At 39.3% G+C, this 16,983-nt stretch overlaps 1 protein-coding gene across 3 annotated transcripts in view; it reads left to right on the forward strand.

Moving 5' to 3' along the window:
* The window catches only part of thsd7ba (thrombospondin, type I, domain containing 7Ba), a 908,760-nt gene that overhangs the window by 429,167 nt on the left and 462,610 nt on the right, over positions 1-16,983 (forward strand). For all 3 annotated transcript variants that reach the window (XM_072579697.1, XM_072579699.1, XM_072579698.1), the window contains exons 7-8: positions 256-411; positions 7,764-7,967. In XM_072579697.1, coding sequence (XP_072435798.1) covers positions 256-411; positions 7,764-7,967 — 360 coding nt within the window. The remainder of the gene's footprint in view (positions 1-255; positions 412-7,763; positions 7,968-16,983) is intronic.

Consider the following 16,983-nt stretch of genomic DNA (forward strand, 5'->3'; position numbering starts at 1 on the left):
AAACATAGTTATTTGACTGAGCACCATTTCTCAATCTGTACAACCATGGCCCACCCTGAATGAGTACACTTAGAAGAAGAGAAAATTGGAAGGGCTATAGAATTAAACACTGTGCTTTCCTGACCTGCAATTACTTTGGGCTTGGTGTATCTGAGCCATGTTAGAAATGCTTTCTTACAGTGCATTACTGAAACAGCAAACTTTAACGTTGTTGAATAGTGGGCACAATAACTAGTTTTGTTTTGTTTTATGCAGTGTTCAGACCAGTGGATCACAGCCTATGCACAGGACCAATCCCAGTTACTTCACAGCTTTGCACCATTGCCTGTGCTACTGACTGCTCAGTTTCAGCCTGGTCAGCATGGAGACCCTGCATCCCTGAGAGCTGCCAGGATCCTCAACGGACTAAAGGTTTCAGTCCTTCACTTTTTCATTTTGAATTGAGTCTCTATCATGGTACTCTCACCAACCATTTATATTTAGAAATTTCAGTCATAATTTCAAATCCATGTCAAAATATATTACATTCAAAATTTTTTGCAACCAAAATACTTCTATTTAGAATGAACTGCACCAGTTTTAGAATAAGATGTAATAAAGCAACAAAAGCTGTATAAAGATTTATTAATTATAGATATTTAACTTGGAACTTACAACTTCACAAGTGATTCCAAAATTCAGGTTTTAGCGCAGTCATCTGATTTGTTCCTAAGAAAAATAAACTTTCCTTTAGCAGAGCTGCATTTCTTGCCAGTGTATTCCATTTAATATGTCATATTCTATGAATGATATGAACATTAAACAGCTATATTTCAAAAGGATTTCTTTTAACCATTTCACAATAATTATCAGTTGCTGACAGAGCACAGCTATACATAGCTAATGAAACTAAACATTTAACTGGACCTGTGGGATTTGTTATATTCCTGCCGGGATAGATGAGGGAGTGTCTGCTATATGTATTGGATTCAGAAAAATATAATTACATTTTTTATGGTATAAATGTCAGCTTAACAGAACATTAAACATACTAATAAATCAATAGCACTTTGTTTTAAAGATGAGAGATATATTGCACCATTGCTTTACTCTTTCTTCCAAGCAGATATAATATAAAATTTCTCTCCTAGTTAATTTTAAAGATCTCATGTAAAGTGTGCTTCAGCAGTTCTAGTCCAGTTGTAGCTCTCAATTAAGCAGCACCAAATTGTCCTGAATTCAGCACTAGTTGTAACTAATTGGTCAATGTCAAACAGCTTTAAGGGCAATGTTTCAGGGCATGCTGTGCTAAAATCAATAACTATGCATATTTTAATGGGAGAATAGTAGACCATTTATTTTGTATGTAATACATGAGCTGAGTGTCATTGATCAGAAAGTATGTATGGTGGCCGAAAGAAATCAAAACTAAATATAAATAGAAGACAAGAACAAAAAATGGAAAAAAGGCCAAAAGCGTATTCACTGAAGCAAATTGACTGTTCATAAGACTGCTCACAAAGGGCAAAGATACATTCTATAGAATGCCACCAAAGTTTCAGAAGTTTGGAAAAAAATGAAGTAAATCATAATATATTAGACAATAGACAATAGACAATACATGCAGGAGTAGGCCATTCAGCCCCTCGAGCCTGCACCGCCATTCAATATGATCATGGCTGATCATTTCCAATCAGTATCCTGTTCCAGTCTTATCTCCATAACCCTTGACTCCACTATCTTTAAGAGCTCTATCCAATTCTTTCTTAAATGAATCCAGAGACTGGGCCTGGATTGATTTGGTGATATCAAGTTTGGGCTTTGAAAAGGTGCAAATAAAGGAAGAATATATCATTAAGCAATATAAAGGAAGAATATATCATTAAGCAATATAATGTTAGATAATGGGTGAGATCCAGAGGAAAGAGTGAGGACTGCAGATGCTGGAGATCAGAGCTGAAAATGTGTTGCTGGAAAAGCGCAGCAGGTCAGGCAGCATCAAAGGAGCAGGAGAATTGACATTTCGGACACGAGCCCTTCTGTAGAGGGAGGAAGAGAGCTTCTTCAAGGGCTCATGCCCGAAATGTCGATTCTCCTGCTCCTTGGATGCTGCCTGACCTGCTGCGCTTTTCCAGCAACACATTTTCAGCTGAGATCCAGAGGATACAATCATACATTGTGAATCCTAAGCTGATTTTTGGGGTCAACTGAATTTGCAAAACGTTGAGAATAGAGTCATAGAGTTATAGAAAAGTACAGCATGGAAACCGACCCTTCAGACAAATTTGTGGTGCTGAACAAATATCCTAACCTAATCTAGTCCCATTCGCCAGCACTTGGCCCATATCCCTCTAAACTCTTCCTGTTCATATACCCATCCAGATGCCTTTTAAATGTTGCAATTGTTCTAGGCTCCACCACTTCCTCTGGCAGCCCATTCAATACACACACCACCCTATGCTCAAAAACGTTGTTCCTTTTAAAATTTTCCCCTCTCACCCTAAACCTGAGCTCTCTAGTTCTGGCCTCCCCCATCCCTAGGGAAAATACCTTGTCTATTTACCCTATCTATGCCCCTCATGACTTTGTAATCCTTGATGTTCTAGGGAAAACAGCCCCAGCCTATTCAGCCTCCCCCTATAGCTCAAACCCTCCAACCCTGGTAACATCCTTGTAAATCTTTTCTGAACCCTTTCACATTTCACAGTATCCTTCCTATGAAGTGTATTAGGAGTAATTTTCCTGTGATACAAGAGTGTATTCATTTGGAGAAGGTAAAGTGGTCTGAAAGTCAAAGTGGTAGACAAGATGCTTAAAAATTGGGTGAAGTGGAGAGGACTACATCTTGCAGATGTTGCGTTAATTAGGACAATGATTTTGTTATGGCCCAGAAAGTGGAAGTTCTGAAATGCCTGGTGGATTTCAGATTTGATGCCAGTCATCAATCAATCAGAGTTAGCCCTCAATAACCATAATTAGTGTGTCAGGCATCGTGGCCACCTAATCACAACCATTCAATTAAAAACACCTGTATCTTAGCTTCAGAAAGAGCTGTGCAGAAAATGTGGGAGCAGGCATGTATCTGTGAGCAAAGCCAGGACAAAAAAACTGAAGAGTTCACAGTCACAATGTCTTAAAATATGATTGCAAGATAGCTTAGGCAGAAGCTAATGGAATTGATCCCATTAACCTTGAACCTTGGAGAACATTGGAATACTGAGAACAATGAATGTAAATTCAGCCTTCAAGATTTTGTGAATAAGAGAACTTGTGAAGATGAAGGGGGAGGTGACTGACATAAAGGTAAAACAAAGAACTGTGGGTGCTGGAGATCTGAAACAAGCAAAAACTGAAATTGCTAGAGTAAAGAGTAGAAATGAGTTTATGGCATAATCCTTTTAATCTACAATATTAAGTCAGTCATGCTGGTTTTGCTTAAATTTTTGTATTCAGTGAAGTGTGACTTAGTTTAAAAGCATTGAGATCTTAAGGTATAGTTTTGTCTTTTAATTACAGGGTGTTCATTTTCTCCTTAATACCTAATAGGATTATACCAATTTACAGTGGCTCTATCCTCTCTTTGAACAAGTACACTGAGCCTTTTCTGGCACCCTGATTTCTCACAAGCAAACAGCTCAGGTGGATCTTAAGCTCTAACATGACAATGCCTTTCATGGCACAAACTTTATAATTGCAGAAACTAGAAGAATTAATATCTGTACTGAATTAGGAAAACCCCTTGTACCATCCTAATTTCAGAAATAGTTACCACCTGCACTCTCAGAGTGATCGAGTCAATTCAAAGGTTTAACTGAATTCAACCCCCGTAGACACAGTAGGGAAAGGTACTGAGCAATCCAATTTCTTACATATTTTGATTCCCCAATAAAGCTCTTAAAAAAATTGAATCTTTATTTATACATCAGTGCTTGTAATGTAGGTATTATATATTGTTTTAGAATTGGAATTTGATTTTACTTTAATGGCCACTCCTTTCATATCTTGTCCAGTACTTTCCTTGTAACTGCTAAATTTGTCTCTTTATATTAGTGTGTGATTGCCACATACATTCCATCTTTTCACAGAATCATCGAGTCATACAGTATGGAAACAGACTCTTTGGTCTAACCAGTCTATGCTGAACATAATCCCAAACTATAGTCGTCCCACCTGCCTGTTCCTGGCCTATATCCCTCCAAAGCTTTCCTATTCATGTACGAATCCAAACATCTTTTAAATGTTGTAATTCTACCACATCCATCACATCCTCGGGAAGTTTATTCCACACGTGAATCATCCTCTGTTGAAAAAAAATTGCCCATCATGTCTTTTCTAATTCTCTCTCCTCCCACCTTAAAAATGTAGTCCCTATTCTTAAAATCCCCCATCCTTGAGAAAAGTCAACTATCATTAATCCTATCTATACCCGTCATTATTTTATGAACTTCTATAAAGTCACCTCTCAACCTCCTATACTCCAGTGAAAAAAGTTCCAGCCTATCCAGCCTTTCTTTATAACTCAGGTCTTCCGTACCTGGCAGCATCTTGGTAAATCTCTTGTGAATCCTCTCCAGATTAATAATATCTTGCCTCTAACTGGGCAACCAGAACTGGTCACAGTATTCCAGAAGAAGCCCAACCAATATCCTGTACAACCACAACAAGACTTCCCAACTCCTATACTCAAAGGACTTAGCAATGAAGCCAAACATGCTCGATATGTTTTTAATCACTCTGTCTGTGTGTGATGCCAACTTCAAAGAATTATGTACCTGAACTCCTAGGTTCCTTTGTTCTATAACACTAACCAAGGCCCTCCCATTAATTCAGAAATCTCATGACACCAGGTTATAGTCCAACAAGTTTATTTGAAATCACAAGTTTTCAGAGCACTGCTCCTTTACCAGGTGAAGTGGAGGGAAGTGCCTTCAACTGATGAAGGAGCAGTGCTCCAAAAGATTGTGATTTCAAATAAGCTTATTGGTCTATAACCTGGTGTCATGTCACTTCTGACTTTGTCCACCTCAGTTCAACACTGGCACCTCTGCATCATGCCTATCATTAATTGTATAAGTCCCACCCTTGTTTGTTGTGCCAAACTGTAATGCCTTGCATTTATCTAGATTGAACTCTATCTGTCATATTTCAGCACATTGACCCATTTGTCTTTGATACTTATATATTCAAGCATTTTTAATGCAAATTACACTTCAGTCAAGCAAATACGTTTTTTGAATAAAATGCCATTATTATCATGAATTCGAGTTAAGGGAGGAAGGAGAGCCGAAATGGTTAGCTTTCTCTTTAGTTGATTTGAGAACCACCTCATCAGGATTGAAAGGAGAATTTCCAAAAGCTACAAAAGATAGATTTTGCATGAAGTAAACAGAAGGAAATACTGCTGGAGGAACTGGAATACAGCACTTCATATTACATTTCAGTTACATTTTCTGTTGGGAAATTTGACAGTATGTTTGAAGAAATTCAAAGCAGTGGTAAACCACTCCATAGTTATTCAGTTTACTGATTTCAACAGTGTTGGATGCAGTGCATTAATTACAGTTCACAATTAGTCTGGAAGGGAAATACGTAAAATATATCAGGTGATCAATCCACCACCTTAACGCTCATGCTGACCCATTTCACATGATCGGGGGTGGATGGGTAAGGTGTCCACTATTCCGTCTATCCTTAGGCTTATTAGGGGTCTTAGTTGGCCAATTATTACCGACTGAAGGCCCTTACTCCAATTGCATTGCAACAGAATACTGGGCAGTGGCAGGCGGGTGAAGTGAAAAGTTCAAATGCAAGGCAATGACCATCACCAATAAGAGACAACTACCATCGCCCCTTGACATTCAATGATGTTACCATCACTGTATCCACCACTACCACTATCCTGGGGTGTTCATCATTGACCAGAAACTCAACTGGACTTGCCACTTAAATACAGTGGTGACAAGCAGGTCAGCGGTTAGGAATACTGTGGCAAGTAACTCACCTTCTGACTGCCCAAAGCCTATCCATCATCTACAAGGCAAGTCAGGAATGTGGGGGAATACTCCTTGTTTGCCTGGGAGAGGTGCAGCTCCAACAACACTCAAGACGTTTGACAATATCCAAGACAAAGCAGTCTGCTTGATTGGCACCACATGCACTAGCAAACACTGCCTCCACCACCAATGCTCAGTTGCAGCAGTATGTACTACCTACAAGATAGACAGCAGAAGTTCACCAAAGATTCTCAGACAGCGTCTTCCAAAGCCAGAACCACTTCCATTTAGAAGAACAAGGACAGCAGAGATGTGGGAACACCATCATCTGTAAGTTCCCCTCCAAGCCACTCACCATTCTGACTTGGAAGTATATTGCTACTCCTTCATTGTCACTGGAATTCCTACCCTAGTGGCATTGTGGGTGAATGCACAAACATAGTCTGTGGCAGTTCAAGAAAGCAAATCACTACCACCTTCTCAAGGGCAACTAGGAATGGGCAATAAATGCTGGTGAGCCAGAAATACCCATATGCTATAAATAAATAAAAAGATAAAGGCCCTTCAGCCCATCAAATCTGTGTTGACCAAATTGTTGCCCATCCCTAATTTCCCTTGGTGCTTAAGGCCATTTCAGTGGGATTTGTGAGTCAGTCGCGTTGCTGAGTGTCTGAATCATATCTGCTGAAGACCAGGTAAGATCTCGTTCCCTAAAGGAAACTTGTGAACCAAATAGGTTTTTTATGACAATTGACAGAAGTTACCTGATTGCCAATTTTAAAATTCTTTTAAATCCCAGATTTTATTGAATTCAGATTTCACTATCTCCCAGGATGGCATTTGAACCTATATCCCTAGGAATTTGGATTACTAGCCCAGTTGCATCAAGTCACCACCTCCTATAGTGCTGGGTAACTGCCCAGAGTTTAGTGTCAGGAATTTGCGCCATCAGCTTTCACAGTCAAACAGCAGAGAAACTGCATAGAAATAAGATCAGAATTTCTTTTTTTCTCAATGTCAGAATCTGTTTTTTTTATTGTCGTATTTTCAAACTTCTCACTTTTGCTCACAAAGCTCAAGGTCTGGGAAAGTTCTGCTAATTGCAATGAATTGTTTGTCAACCAAGTAATGAACCTTTAATGCTTTTCTTAAAAGGTTTACTAACAAGCTAATACAGGTTTGTAATATCACTCTCTCCTTGGTTTATTTTGTCTCCATAAGATGACATTGGATAATTGTGTTTGCAAAATAGCCACCTCTTCAGGGTATTTATGCAAAATTATTTCTAAAATGTATAGATTGTTTGAAATGTAAAGTCTTTAGTGCCGATATCAATATTTCTATAAATCAGCCCGAAGTATATTATCGCTGCAGCATTGGATAAGGACTTGCAGCTGACCTTTTGGAGCAACACAAGTTTACCACTGCATGGCACCACTGAAAAGTATCTTTTACAGCTTTTGCATTATCTTTCCTTCGATAAAAACTCATAGTGACTGGGTGACTCATCAATAACAACTATTTACTCTTATCATGCCTTTCATTGTTTGTTTGCAATATAAGCAGCTAATCGAAAATAAAGGTGGTATTTGGATTTTAGGAGAGGTTCAATACATTTTGAGATTTAGAGAACATTATACTGTCATTTCTTGTCATGAAGGTGTAAGAATATTGCAAATATACCAACCATATTGTTGCAGCGCAGCACCAATTTGGATAAAGAAAATTTATTTCTATTTGTTATTCTAAATGGTGTGTGACTATTCACTGAAAATTTCAATTCAATTGTAGGTTTTAAGATGAGAAGACGCCATATAGTCAGAGAGCCCACTGGAAATGCTGGCAGCTGCCCACATCTTGTAGAAGCCATTCATTGTGAGGAGCCAATCTGTTATCATTGGCATGTGCTTGAAGAGAGCCTCTGTGTGACTGAAAATAATCAAACATGCGGCAGAGGTACCTACAACCAAACAGTATTGTGCAAGACTAACCAAGGTTAGTTATGTGATGAAGCAGTCCAGTTTGCAAATCCTGTAAACTTGCCAAATCAAATGGTAGGGTATTATTTTATCTACCTATTGATTTTTCATTTCTTGTAAACCATTGAGTCTCAACTTCTAAAGTTCATAAAATTAAACTTTACTTGCACTTAGCCTTCAAGTTTTGTGCAAATTGAGTATGAAATGTTAGATTATGCTAAAAGTCAAACATGATAAAATCAGTGTGTACTTTATCAATTTGATGCTGTCCATTTTTGCATCTTCCTCATTATTTTTCAGTGTCTGAATGTTAAATGGGTTCACAAAGTAGCTTAATTGAAAATAAACTATTACATTCATAAGGTTGCTAGGTTTTAGGGCTCTGTCTTTAATATAATGTAAAATGAAGGGGCTTGTGTGACCTGTTCAGCAGTCTGCCTGACAGAAAACCTGAATAGCTTGATTGTTAGAGATTAATGGGATTACTTGCTTTACTGTGAAGAAGGCATAAAGTGTTGTAAACAGAAACAACAATCTGCGTGCTAACATTGTATAGATTGAGAGCCTCCAAACAACCCCAGAAATGTTGAAAGTATCAGCTTTAAATTACTGCCAGGATAAGAGAGGGTTGGCAATCGAAGGATGGCTAGTCAACATTTCTGCCTGGTTACGAAGCCCATCTGATTCACATTGCATAATAAAAAACTGAAAAAGCTGTACATGTTGGAAAACAGAAACAAAAACAGAAATTGCTGGAATATCTCATCAGGTCTGGCAGCATTAGTGGAGAGAAATCAGAGTGAATGTTTCGGATTCAGTTACCCTTAGACATTAGAGATTCCCTACAGTATGGAAACAGGCCCTTCAGCCCAACAAGTCGACACCAACCCTCCGAAGAGCAACCCACCTGCCTCTGACAAATGCGCCTAACAGTATGGGCAATTTAGCATGGCCAATTCATTTGACCTGCACATCTTTAGACTATGGGAGGAAACTGGACCACCCGGAGGAAACCCAAACAGACACGGGGAGAATGTGCAAACTCCACACAGGCAGTCACCCAAGGCTGGAATTGAACGTGGGACCTTGGTGCTTCTTCAGAATGTTCTGAGGTAGGTTTAAGGTAACAGGTTATTCTCAGGCTCACTGTGCAGATGTGTGCATGGAGCTTGGTCTCAGATTGGAAAGATATTCCTGGGGAGTTAAGATGAGGCTGGAAGATTTGTTTAGCTATAGGTAGAGATAGCGGTCTCAAGGAAAACTTGGGCTGTGATAGACAATTCTAGCTTTAAATATTTCTGGGCTAGGATAGGAAAAGATCAGTGATAAACTGCCAACAGCTGAGAATCATTTTGGACTGGTTCTGAAAGAATTAGATGCCTATTTAACTGACAATGTAATGAATCTGATAGCATTTTCAGCTTTACTAAAAGTTCTGCTCTGTAGTGTGAAATAGAAGTTGCACACAAAAATGCTGTTTGTTCAACCGTGGTTTTTAATCTGTTTGCTGGAGCAAAGATCTTTATATGAGGAACTTTGTCATGACATCATTGAGCTCAATTAAGTTGTCATGATATCCATTAAGTTCAACTTTCTTTTTAAATGTGTCCATGTGGATCGCAACAGTTGAGTTAAACTATGTTTTGTTCCATTGGTTAGACACAAGCCTTAAATTCCTTGCTCAGTATTAATAAACGTGTGTCTGCACCAACTCAATTTGACCTTGATTCAAAGCAAACTTGAATTTAATTTGTGCGTTTTTGAAATGGTTGCAGCAAGAGCATTCATCAAACAATAGATTAAGTAAATGTCTGGAATCTCTCAATGTTAGTAATGGACGATTCCAGGTGGATAAAAACCATCAGTATCTCCATGTGCCTTATTGAACCAAACAGCCAATCTGTTAACATATTTTGTATCTCTTTGAGGTGTAAACCAAATTTTGTTCAGGGAACTTTAAACAGGGAGGTCCATGAAATTAAAATGACTTAAAGTTAAGTGGCTGCACTTTAGTGTTTTGACTGGAAAAGCTGAAAAAATTGTTTTTGTGATCATAGTTTGCACAAAGGTAATAGAAGTGAAAGTAATAGAAGGCAAAGAGCAAAGAAAAATTAAATAATGTTGCAGTACAAAATGGAGTCCACATGGCATATGGTGTAACAGTAAAGCCCCACCAAAACATTCTTTGATGCATGAGGAAGCTCAAATACTGTGTGTGAGGTAGATATAGGGAAATTTGTCCTCATTAACACTTCAGAACATCTCTCCACATGACAGGCAATGTGCAATATTGACAAGAGTATCAGGTAAATTGAATGTTGGTGACAGTGCCTAGAAATAGATACAGGACAGATGCCAATTGTTGGTATCTCGAGAAGGAAGCATGCTAGCCTGTGAGTCAGCTTGTTAATGTCTCACAAGGAAAAACAGCTTTTTACATTGCCATTGAAAGTTGTCAGTATCAGTCAATTGATCAGGTGAAGAGAGGATTGGAAGCCATCAGAACTAATTCATCTAATGTTGCATTCTCCAATTGCTGATTGCACATAAAATTGAGTCTGAATGTTTGAAATTAGCTCAGAATTGTGTTTACAAGTGCATTTCCTGAGGAGCTCGAGCAGTGTTGGCGTGGTATTGGCTGCAGCAGTAGTGGTGCAGAACCTGGATACGAGAACCCAGTGGGTTGATGGCTAAGGCATTGGCACTACATGGATCAGGGACTCCTGGCTGCAGTAAGCCTGAAGCGTGGACTCCTTAAGTTCTTGAGTTACCCTGCAGAGACCCTGCCAAAGGCCTCAAGTTATGTTTGTAGACTTCTTGTACAGAAGATGAACTCTATTTATGTATTTTTAAATTATCTTTGTAACTCAAAATGGCGCTGCACTGTGGCAACAAAATAATGTCTGTCGAGAATATATAACACTAAATAAATAAATAACTCATGTCCATGTTTCATCAAAGAAACATTCTAGGACATAGCCAAATGCTGCTGCAGGTGAAGGTCCATATTCTCAAGCTGTTTGCAGTCTCTTTTCTTTAATGATGGACCCTGGTGGAATGCAAAATCATCAGTGTTTGGTAATAAACATGGGAGAAAGGCCTTGTTGTGCAGTGGTGGTGTCCCTGGGTTTAAGCTCCACCAGATCCACCCATGTATTGAACAGGTTGATTAAAAATATCAATAAACATGGGAGATGCATTAGAGTGGTGATGTGTTACAGAATTCTATTAAAATTTGACTATGATATAGTGCCTTTACAGGATAGAAACAGGTAAATTGACCCAATTGATTTATTCTGGCTCTTACGTTCCACAAACCTCATCCATTCCACTTTGTTTAACCCTATCAGTGGATAATTACATTCATTTCATACTCATGCACATATCTGGTTTCCCCTTAAATTCACCTGAGCTGTTAGCCTCAGTTACCAATTTTTGCTTTTGCTTTAGAACGCTGCACCTTCTTTGGGCTTTCATTGTCAACAACGTTTAAATGATTACCAGTTCAGATGAGTGTTTAATTTGCAATCAGTATTACAGGCCTGTCAAAATAGTTGTGCGATATACCTGAAATGTTGCTGCAGTGACATAAGCACAGTTAGAAGTGGAGTGTTGCAATTCTCATTTGTCACAGGAACAGCAAGTGGCACTAATATCTTTTGAAGCTGACACAGTGTGGAATATACACGTAGCTTACCTTCAGTTTAACAGGATGCCATCCTCCTGAAAACTAACTGTAAACAATTTTTGTTCTTGCTACATTTTAATTACGTCAAGGCTTTATGCAAGCTACATAACAAAAATGGAGTTCATTAAAAAAGAAATAAGGAACGGGTTTCTTGAAGAAACTCCTTCCTGATCTGAAGTTGGAATTCATGGCGTATTGTTTATGCCCACTAAATGCATTTTTTTACATTGTATGTAAATTAGATTTAAGTCTCCGCTTTAAGATATTTTGTCAAGTGTAAGCAAAATATAGTAAGTTATATGAATAAATTTAAAAAAAAATTATGTTCATAACAATTGGGCTAGCCTATAGTTAAGAATTTTAATATTTCATCTGAGGTTCCATGCACAATGAAGGATTCATGTCATCTGGGGGATTTGGAGTTTTGGCCAGATAATTTCAAAGTAAAATATCTTTGTTAATTATCAGGAGATATTTAAGGTTACCTCCAATGTATGCAATAGTCTCAGAAAAAAATACTCCCAAGAAGTGTTAATACCCGATTAAAACTAGACACTGAATATTTAAAGAACAGTGGAATAACCAAGCCTTGCAGCAATGCATGGAAATCAATGTCCTCTAACTGAGGCATGTTTGGAGATGAATGAGGTATTTAATTTGTTGGAGTCTGCTGAGTAGGGACCAAGTCCTATTAAGTCTGGTTGGGGAAGTACGTGACTAGCCTCTGTGCCCTCTGTGCTTTTTTTTGCTTCATTCATAGAAGGTCAGTATTACTGTTCATCTTTAATTGCCCTGGAGAAGGTGGTGGTGAATACCGACCTCGAACCATCACTTTCAATTCTTGGGAGGCAGGGAAGCCGTGAATACTGCTGGGAAGGGAATGATATTGACGCAGTGATCCTGCACAGTTGACATTAGTGGTTACATCCAAACAAGGAGGCTATCGGGGATTTGATTGGGGTGTACAATATTGAGAGGCACAGACAAGATCATGAGAATCTCGTCTCCATGGCAGACATGTCTAAGACCAGAGGCCATACATTTAAGGTGAAGGGCAAGTGGGTAAAGGACATCTGTAGACATTTTTCTTTCACCCAGAGGATGATGGATAAGGTGGTGCCTGAGATGATAGTCACGGCAAGTACTCTTGCAATATTTAAGAACCATCTGAGTGAGTACTTAAAATACCAGAGCATAGTGGACTATGGAACAAGTGCAGGTAAATGGGATTAGTGCAGTTTGGTATTTGTTATTCAGCAGAGACATGGTGGGCCAAAGGGCCTGTTTCTATGCTGTATGATTCTATGACTCAAACATTGATGTCAATATTTCTAACTCTCAAGCTCCTTTTGAGGAGGATGCTCAGATTTTTCAACAGTGCAACCATCATTCAATCTACTAAATGCAGCAGTATCTCCACTTCTGAACACATTTGTTTCTTCTTAAGACTTTATTACATCATGAGGTATTAATTTGAGTATATCTTTCAGTAGCGAAACCAAACCCTTGTTAAATGGGACAATCCGGAACAGGATTTAGTGTTTGTTTTATGGGGAGTTGTTGAATCCTTTGTCTGAATTTTGGAATACAAACAGATATTGACTTTGCAATCTGCTTGTTTTTCCTAATTTTGTTGCAAGTAACTGAGATAATTGACTGCAGTGAGGTGTTTTCTGTCTAGGTGCTGATGAAATGTCCAGAATTGACAATTGGAAACACTTGATTTATTCTGATCACTTCAATGTTGGTGATGACCTGAGTCATTATCCATGACTTTTCACACAGGTATTGCAGTTAAAAGGAATTCCATTATGTTGCAAAAACTTAATACAAAAATCAAACTGCCAACTGTGTCAAGAGCATCCAGTGGAGAAAACAGCATCATTCTGTAGCTACTGTCTTTATGATGCTTATCAAGAGGAATAAAATATGACTGTACACTTGTCTTTGAAGAAACAGCTTTTGTTTCACTTTTGGTATCATTAGCAGTGAACAACTGAGCCCAGTTAAACGTTGACCACAGTTGTCTAGACCTTTTAACTAATTATTATAATTAAAGGTGTGTGGAATGTTAAGATATAATTAAAATGGCTTCAGTATATCCATTTGTCAAGAGGCTTAGATACCTGCAGCTGAGGAGATTTCTCTTGATGTTGTTTCTACTCACTGTGTCTTATTGTCACAATTCCATTGTCAGATGCTATTTTCTCCCCTCTCAGGAAAATTGTGCAGCTGAGCAAATAAATAATGTACAGGTAGTTCCAGTTCCTTTGTAAATGTCAACCAATACGTAAGCGATGCACCATTCAGACCTTAGCCAGCAGTGACACCTTATATATCACATTGTCTTTAACTTGTCTTCGGTATCAAATAAAATTACAATCCATTTCACATACATAATAAAGTATCAGATTTTTTTCTGCATACCTATCATTGAATGCACAGCATAATGTTTAAACTATCACGAATTCTTGATCTGAATTCAATTCTGTAAATGTCAAATGTAAAGTATTACAAGTTGAAGAAATGTATAGCATTATTTAATATTAAGCCTATAAATAATTCTTGGGAATTTTGAAGACTGCATAAAGTTAGTTAGATGCTTTAAAATATGATCACCATGTTTCTCTGCTAAGTCAACTCAACTGCAAGGAGTTGTTTAATTATTGTAACATTGTAATATTAGTGCCATTCGAAGGAATCTTCCAGCCCCTGAACAACATGGGTCTTGCTAAGAAAGTTGGGAAATTACGAGTTGGCCAGTGAGAACATCAAGAACAAAAAGTTCCTTTTCCAGTGTTAATCAAGTGTTGAGCAGTGAGACAAGGTTCTTGTGAATGAGTTGGGACAGACCAATTTGCATGTATTAGCATACATTAACATCTCATTCTGATCAATTCTTGATCCAACCGATTCTCATTTATATGCAGCTTCCCATTTGTCCCACCAGCCGAATAGAAACCAGGCTGCGACAATTGAAAATCAGAGTGATTACATGATGGCTTCAGCTCTCTGCTTGCTCCTCCAGCACTCCAACCTGGATGTCAGCCTCCAACATCTCAGGGTACAATGTGCAGAGACTGCATGCACTCCATGTATATAGACCTTGGCATATAACACATACCAGCTCACAGCACCCGTGTGGCACATCCCTAAACCACTTGCAACATAGTTCTGCACTTCCATGGACCACTTTGGAGCCACTGACACTCTCATTGCAATAGTGCTGCGAGCACACTCTGCTCACAAGAACAGGCACCTAGTTCATACAAGGTGCATCCTTGTAAATCTTTTCTGAACCCTTTCAAGTTTCACAACATCCTTCTGATAGGAAGAAGACCAGACTTGCATGCAATATTCCAAATGTGGCCTAACCAATGACCTGTACAGCCGCAACATGACCTCCCACCTCATGTACTCAATTCTCTGACCAATATAGGAAAGCATACCAAATACTTTCTTCTCTATGCTATCGACCTGCGACTCCACTTTCAAGGAGCTATGAACCTGCACTCCAAGGTCTCTTTGTTCAGCAACACTCCCTCGGACCTTACCATTAAGTGTATAAGTCCTGCTAAGATTTGCTTTCCCAAAATGCAGCACCTCGCATCTATCTAAATTAAACTCCATCTGCCTCTCCTCAGCCCATTGGCCCATCTGATCAAGATCCCCTTATAATCTGAGAGGTAACCTTCTTCTCTGTCCACTACACCTCCAATGTTGGTGTCATCTGCAAACTTACTAACTATACCTCATATGCTCACATCCAAATCATTTATATAAATGACGATAAATAGTGGATCCAGCACCGATCCTTGTGGCACTCCACTGGTCACAGGCCTCCAGTCTGAAAAACAACCCTCCACCACCACCCTCTGTCTTCTACCTTTGAGCCAGTTCTTTATCCAAATGGCTAGTTCTTCCTTTATTCCATGAGATCTAACCTTGCTAATGAGTCACCCATGGGGAACCTTTTCAAATGCCTTACTGAAGTCCATATAGATTATGTCCACCACTCTGCCCTCATCAATCCTCTTTGTTACTTCTTCAAAAAAGTCAATCAAGTTTATGAGACATGATTTCCCACATACAAAACCATGTTGACTATCCCTAGTCAGCCTTTCCAAATACATGTATATCCTGTCCCTCAGGATTCCCTCCAACAACTTGCCCACCATTGTTCTTAAATAGTATCACCACGTGAGCCAACCTCTAGTCTTCCAGCACCTCACCTGTGACAATCGATGATACAAATATCTCAGCAAGATGCTCAGCAATCACTTCCCTAGCTTCCCACAGAGTTCTCAGGTACACCTGATCAGGTCTAAGGAATTTATCCACTTTTATGTGTTTCAAGACGTGCAGTACTTCCTCCTCTGCAATATGGACATTTTTCTTTTTTTTGTGTTTTGCACCGTCAATCAGAGTTTAAGTGCTCAGATGTTGACTTACCTTTTGACATAAGGAATATAAATTGACTGTCAGGTACCACAGCACCTGTTTTGGTTCTCTCCACCCTATTGTGGATTGATTTCTCCTGGCATATGTGTCAACAGGAGGGACCGAGTAAGATAAAAGCGACTTGCACAGTGTTGGTGCTAAGAGGATAAAGGTGGTGAGGTGCCCCAATTCAATGAGTAGGCAGTGGACAGAGCATACGGAGTTAATAGTTTGGGGATTTGAGGTGGGTTAAAGTGAGTGAGGGAATAGACAATAGACAATAGGTGCAGGAGTAGGCCATTCTACCCTTCGAGCCAGCACCACCATTCAATATGATCATGGCTGATCATCCTCAATCAGTATCCTGTTCCTGCCTTATCCCCATAACCCTTGATTCCACTATCCTTAAGAGCTCTATCCAACTCTTTTTTAGATTAGATTACTTACAGTGTGGAAACAGGCCCTTCGGCCCAACAAGTCCACACTGCCCTGCCGAAGCGTAACCCACCCATACCCCTACATCTACATCTACATCTACCCCTTACCTAACACTATGGGCAATTTAGCATGGCCAATTCACCTGAACTGCACATTTTTGGACCGTGGGAGGAAACCGGAGCACCCGGAGGAAACCCACGCAGACATGGGGAGAACGTGCAAACTCCACACAGTCAGTCGCCTGAGGCGGGAATTGAACCCGGGTCTCCGGCACTGTGAGGCAGCAGTGCTAACCACTGTGCCACCGTGCCGCCCATATTCTTGAAAGTATCCAGAGACTTGGCCTCTACACCCTTCTGGGGCAGAGCATTCCATACACCCACCACTCTCTGGGTGAAGAAGTTTCTCCTCAACTCTGTTCTAAGTGGCCTACCCTTATTTTTAAACTGTGTGTCCTCTGGTTCGG

Source organism: Chiloscyllium punctatum, chromosome 10 (genome assembly GCF_047496795.1).
Source record: "Chiloscyllium punctatum isolate Juve2018m chromosome 10, sChiPun1.3, whole genome shotgun sequence".
In the NCBI taxonomy this organism is placed as follows: domain Eukaryota; kingdom Metazoa; phylum Chordata; class Chondrichthyes; order Orectolobiformes; family Hemiscylliidae; genus Chiloscyllium; species Chiloscyllium punctatum.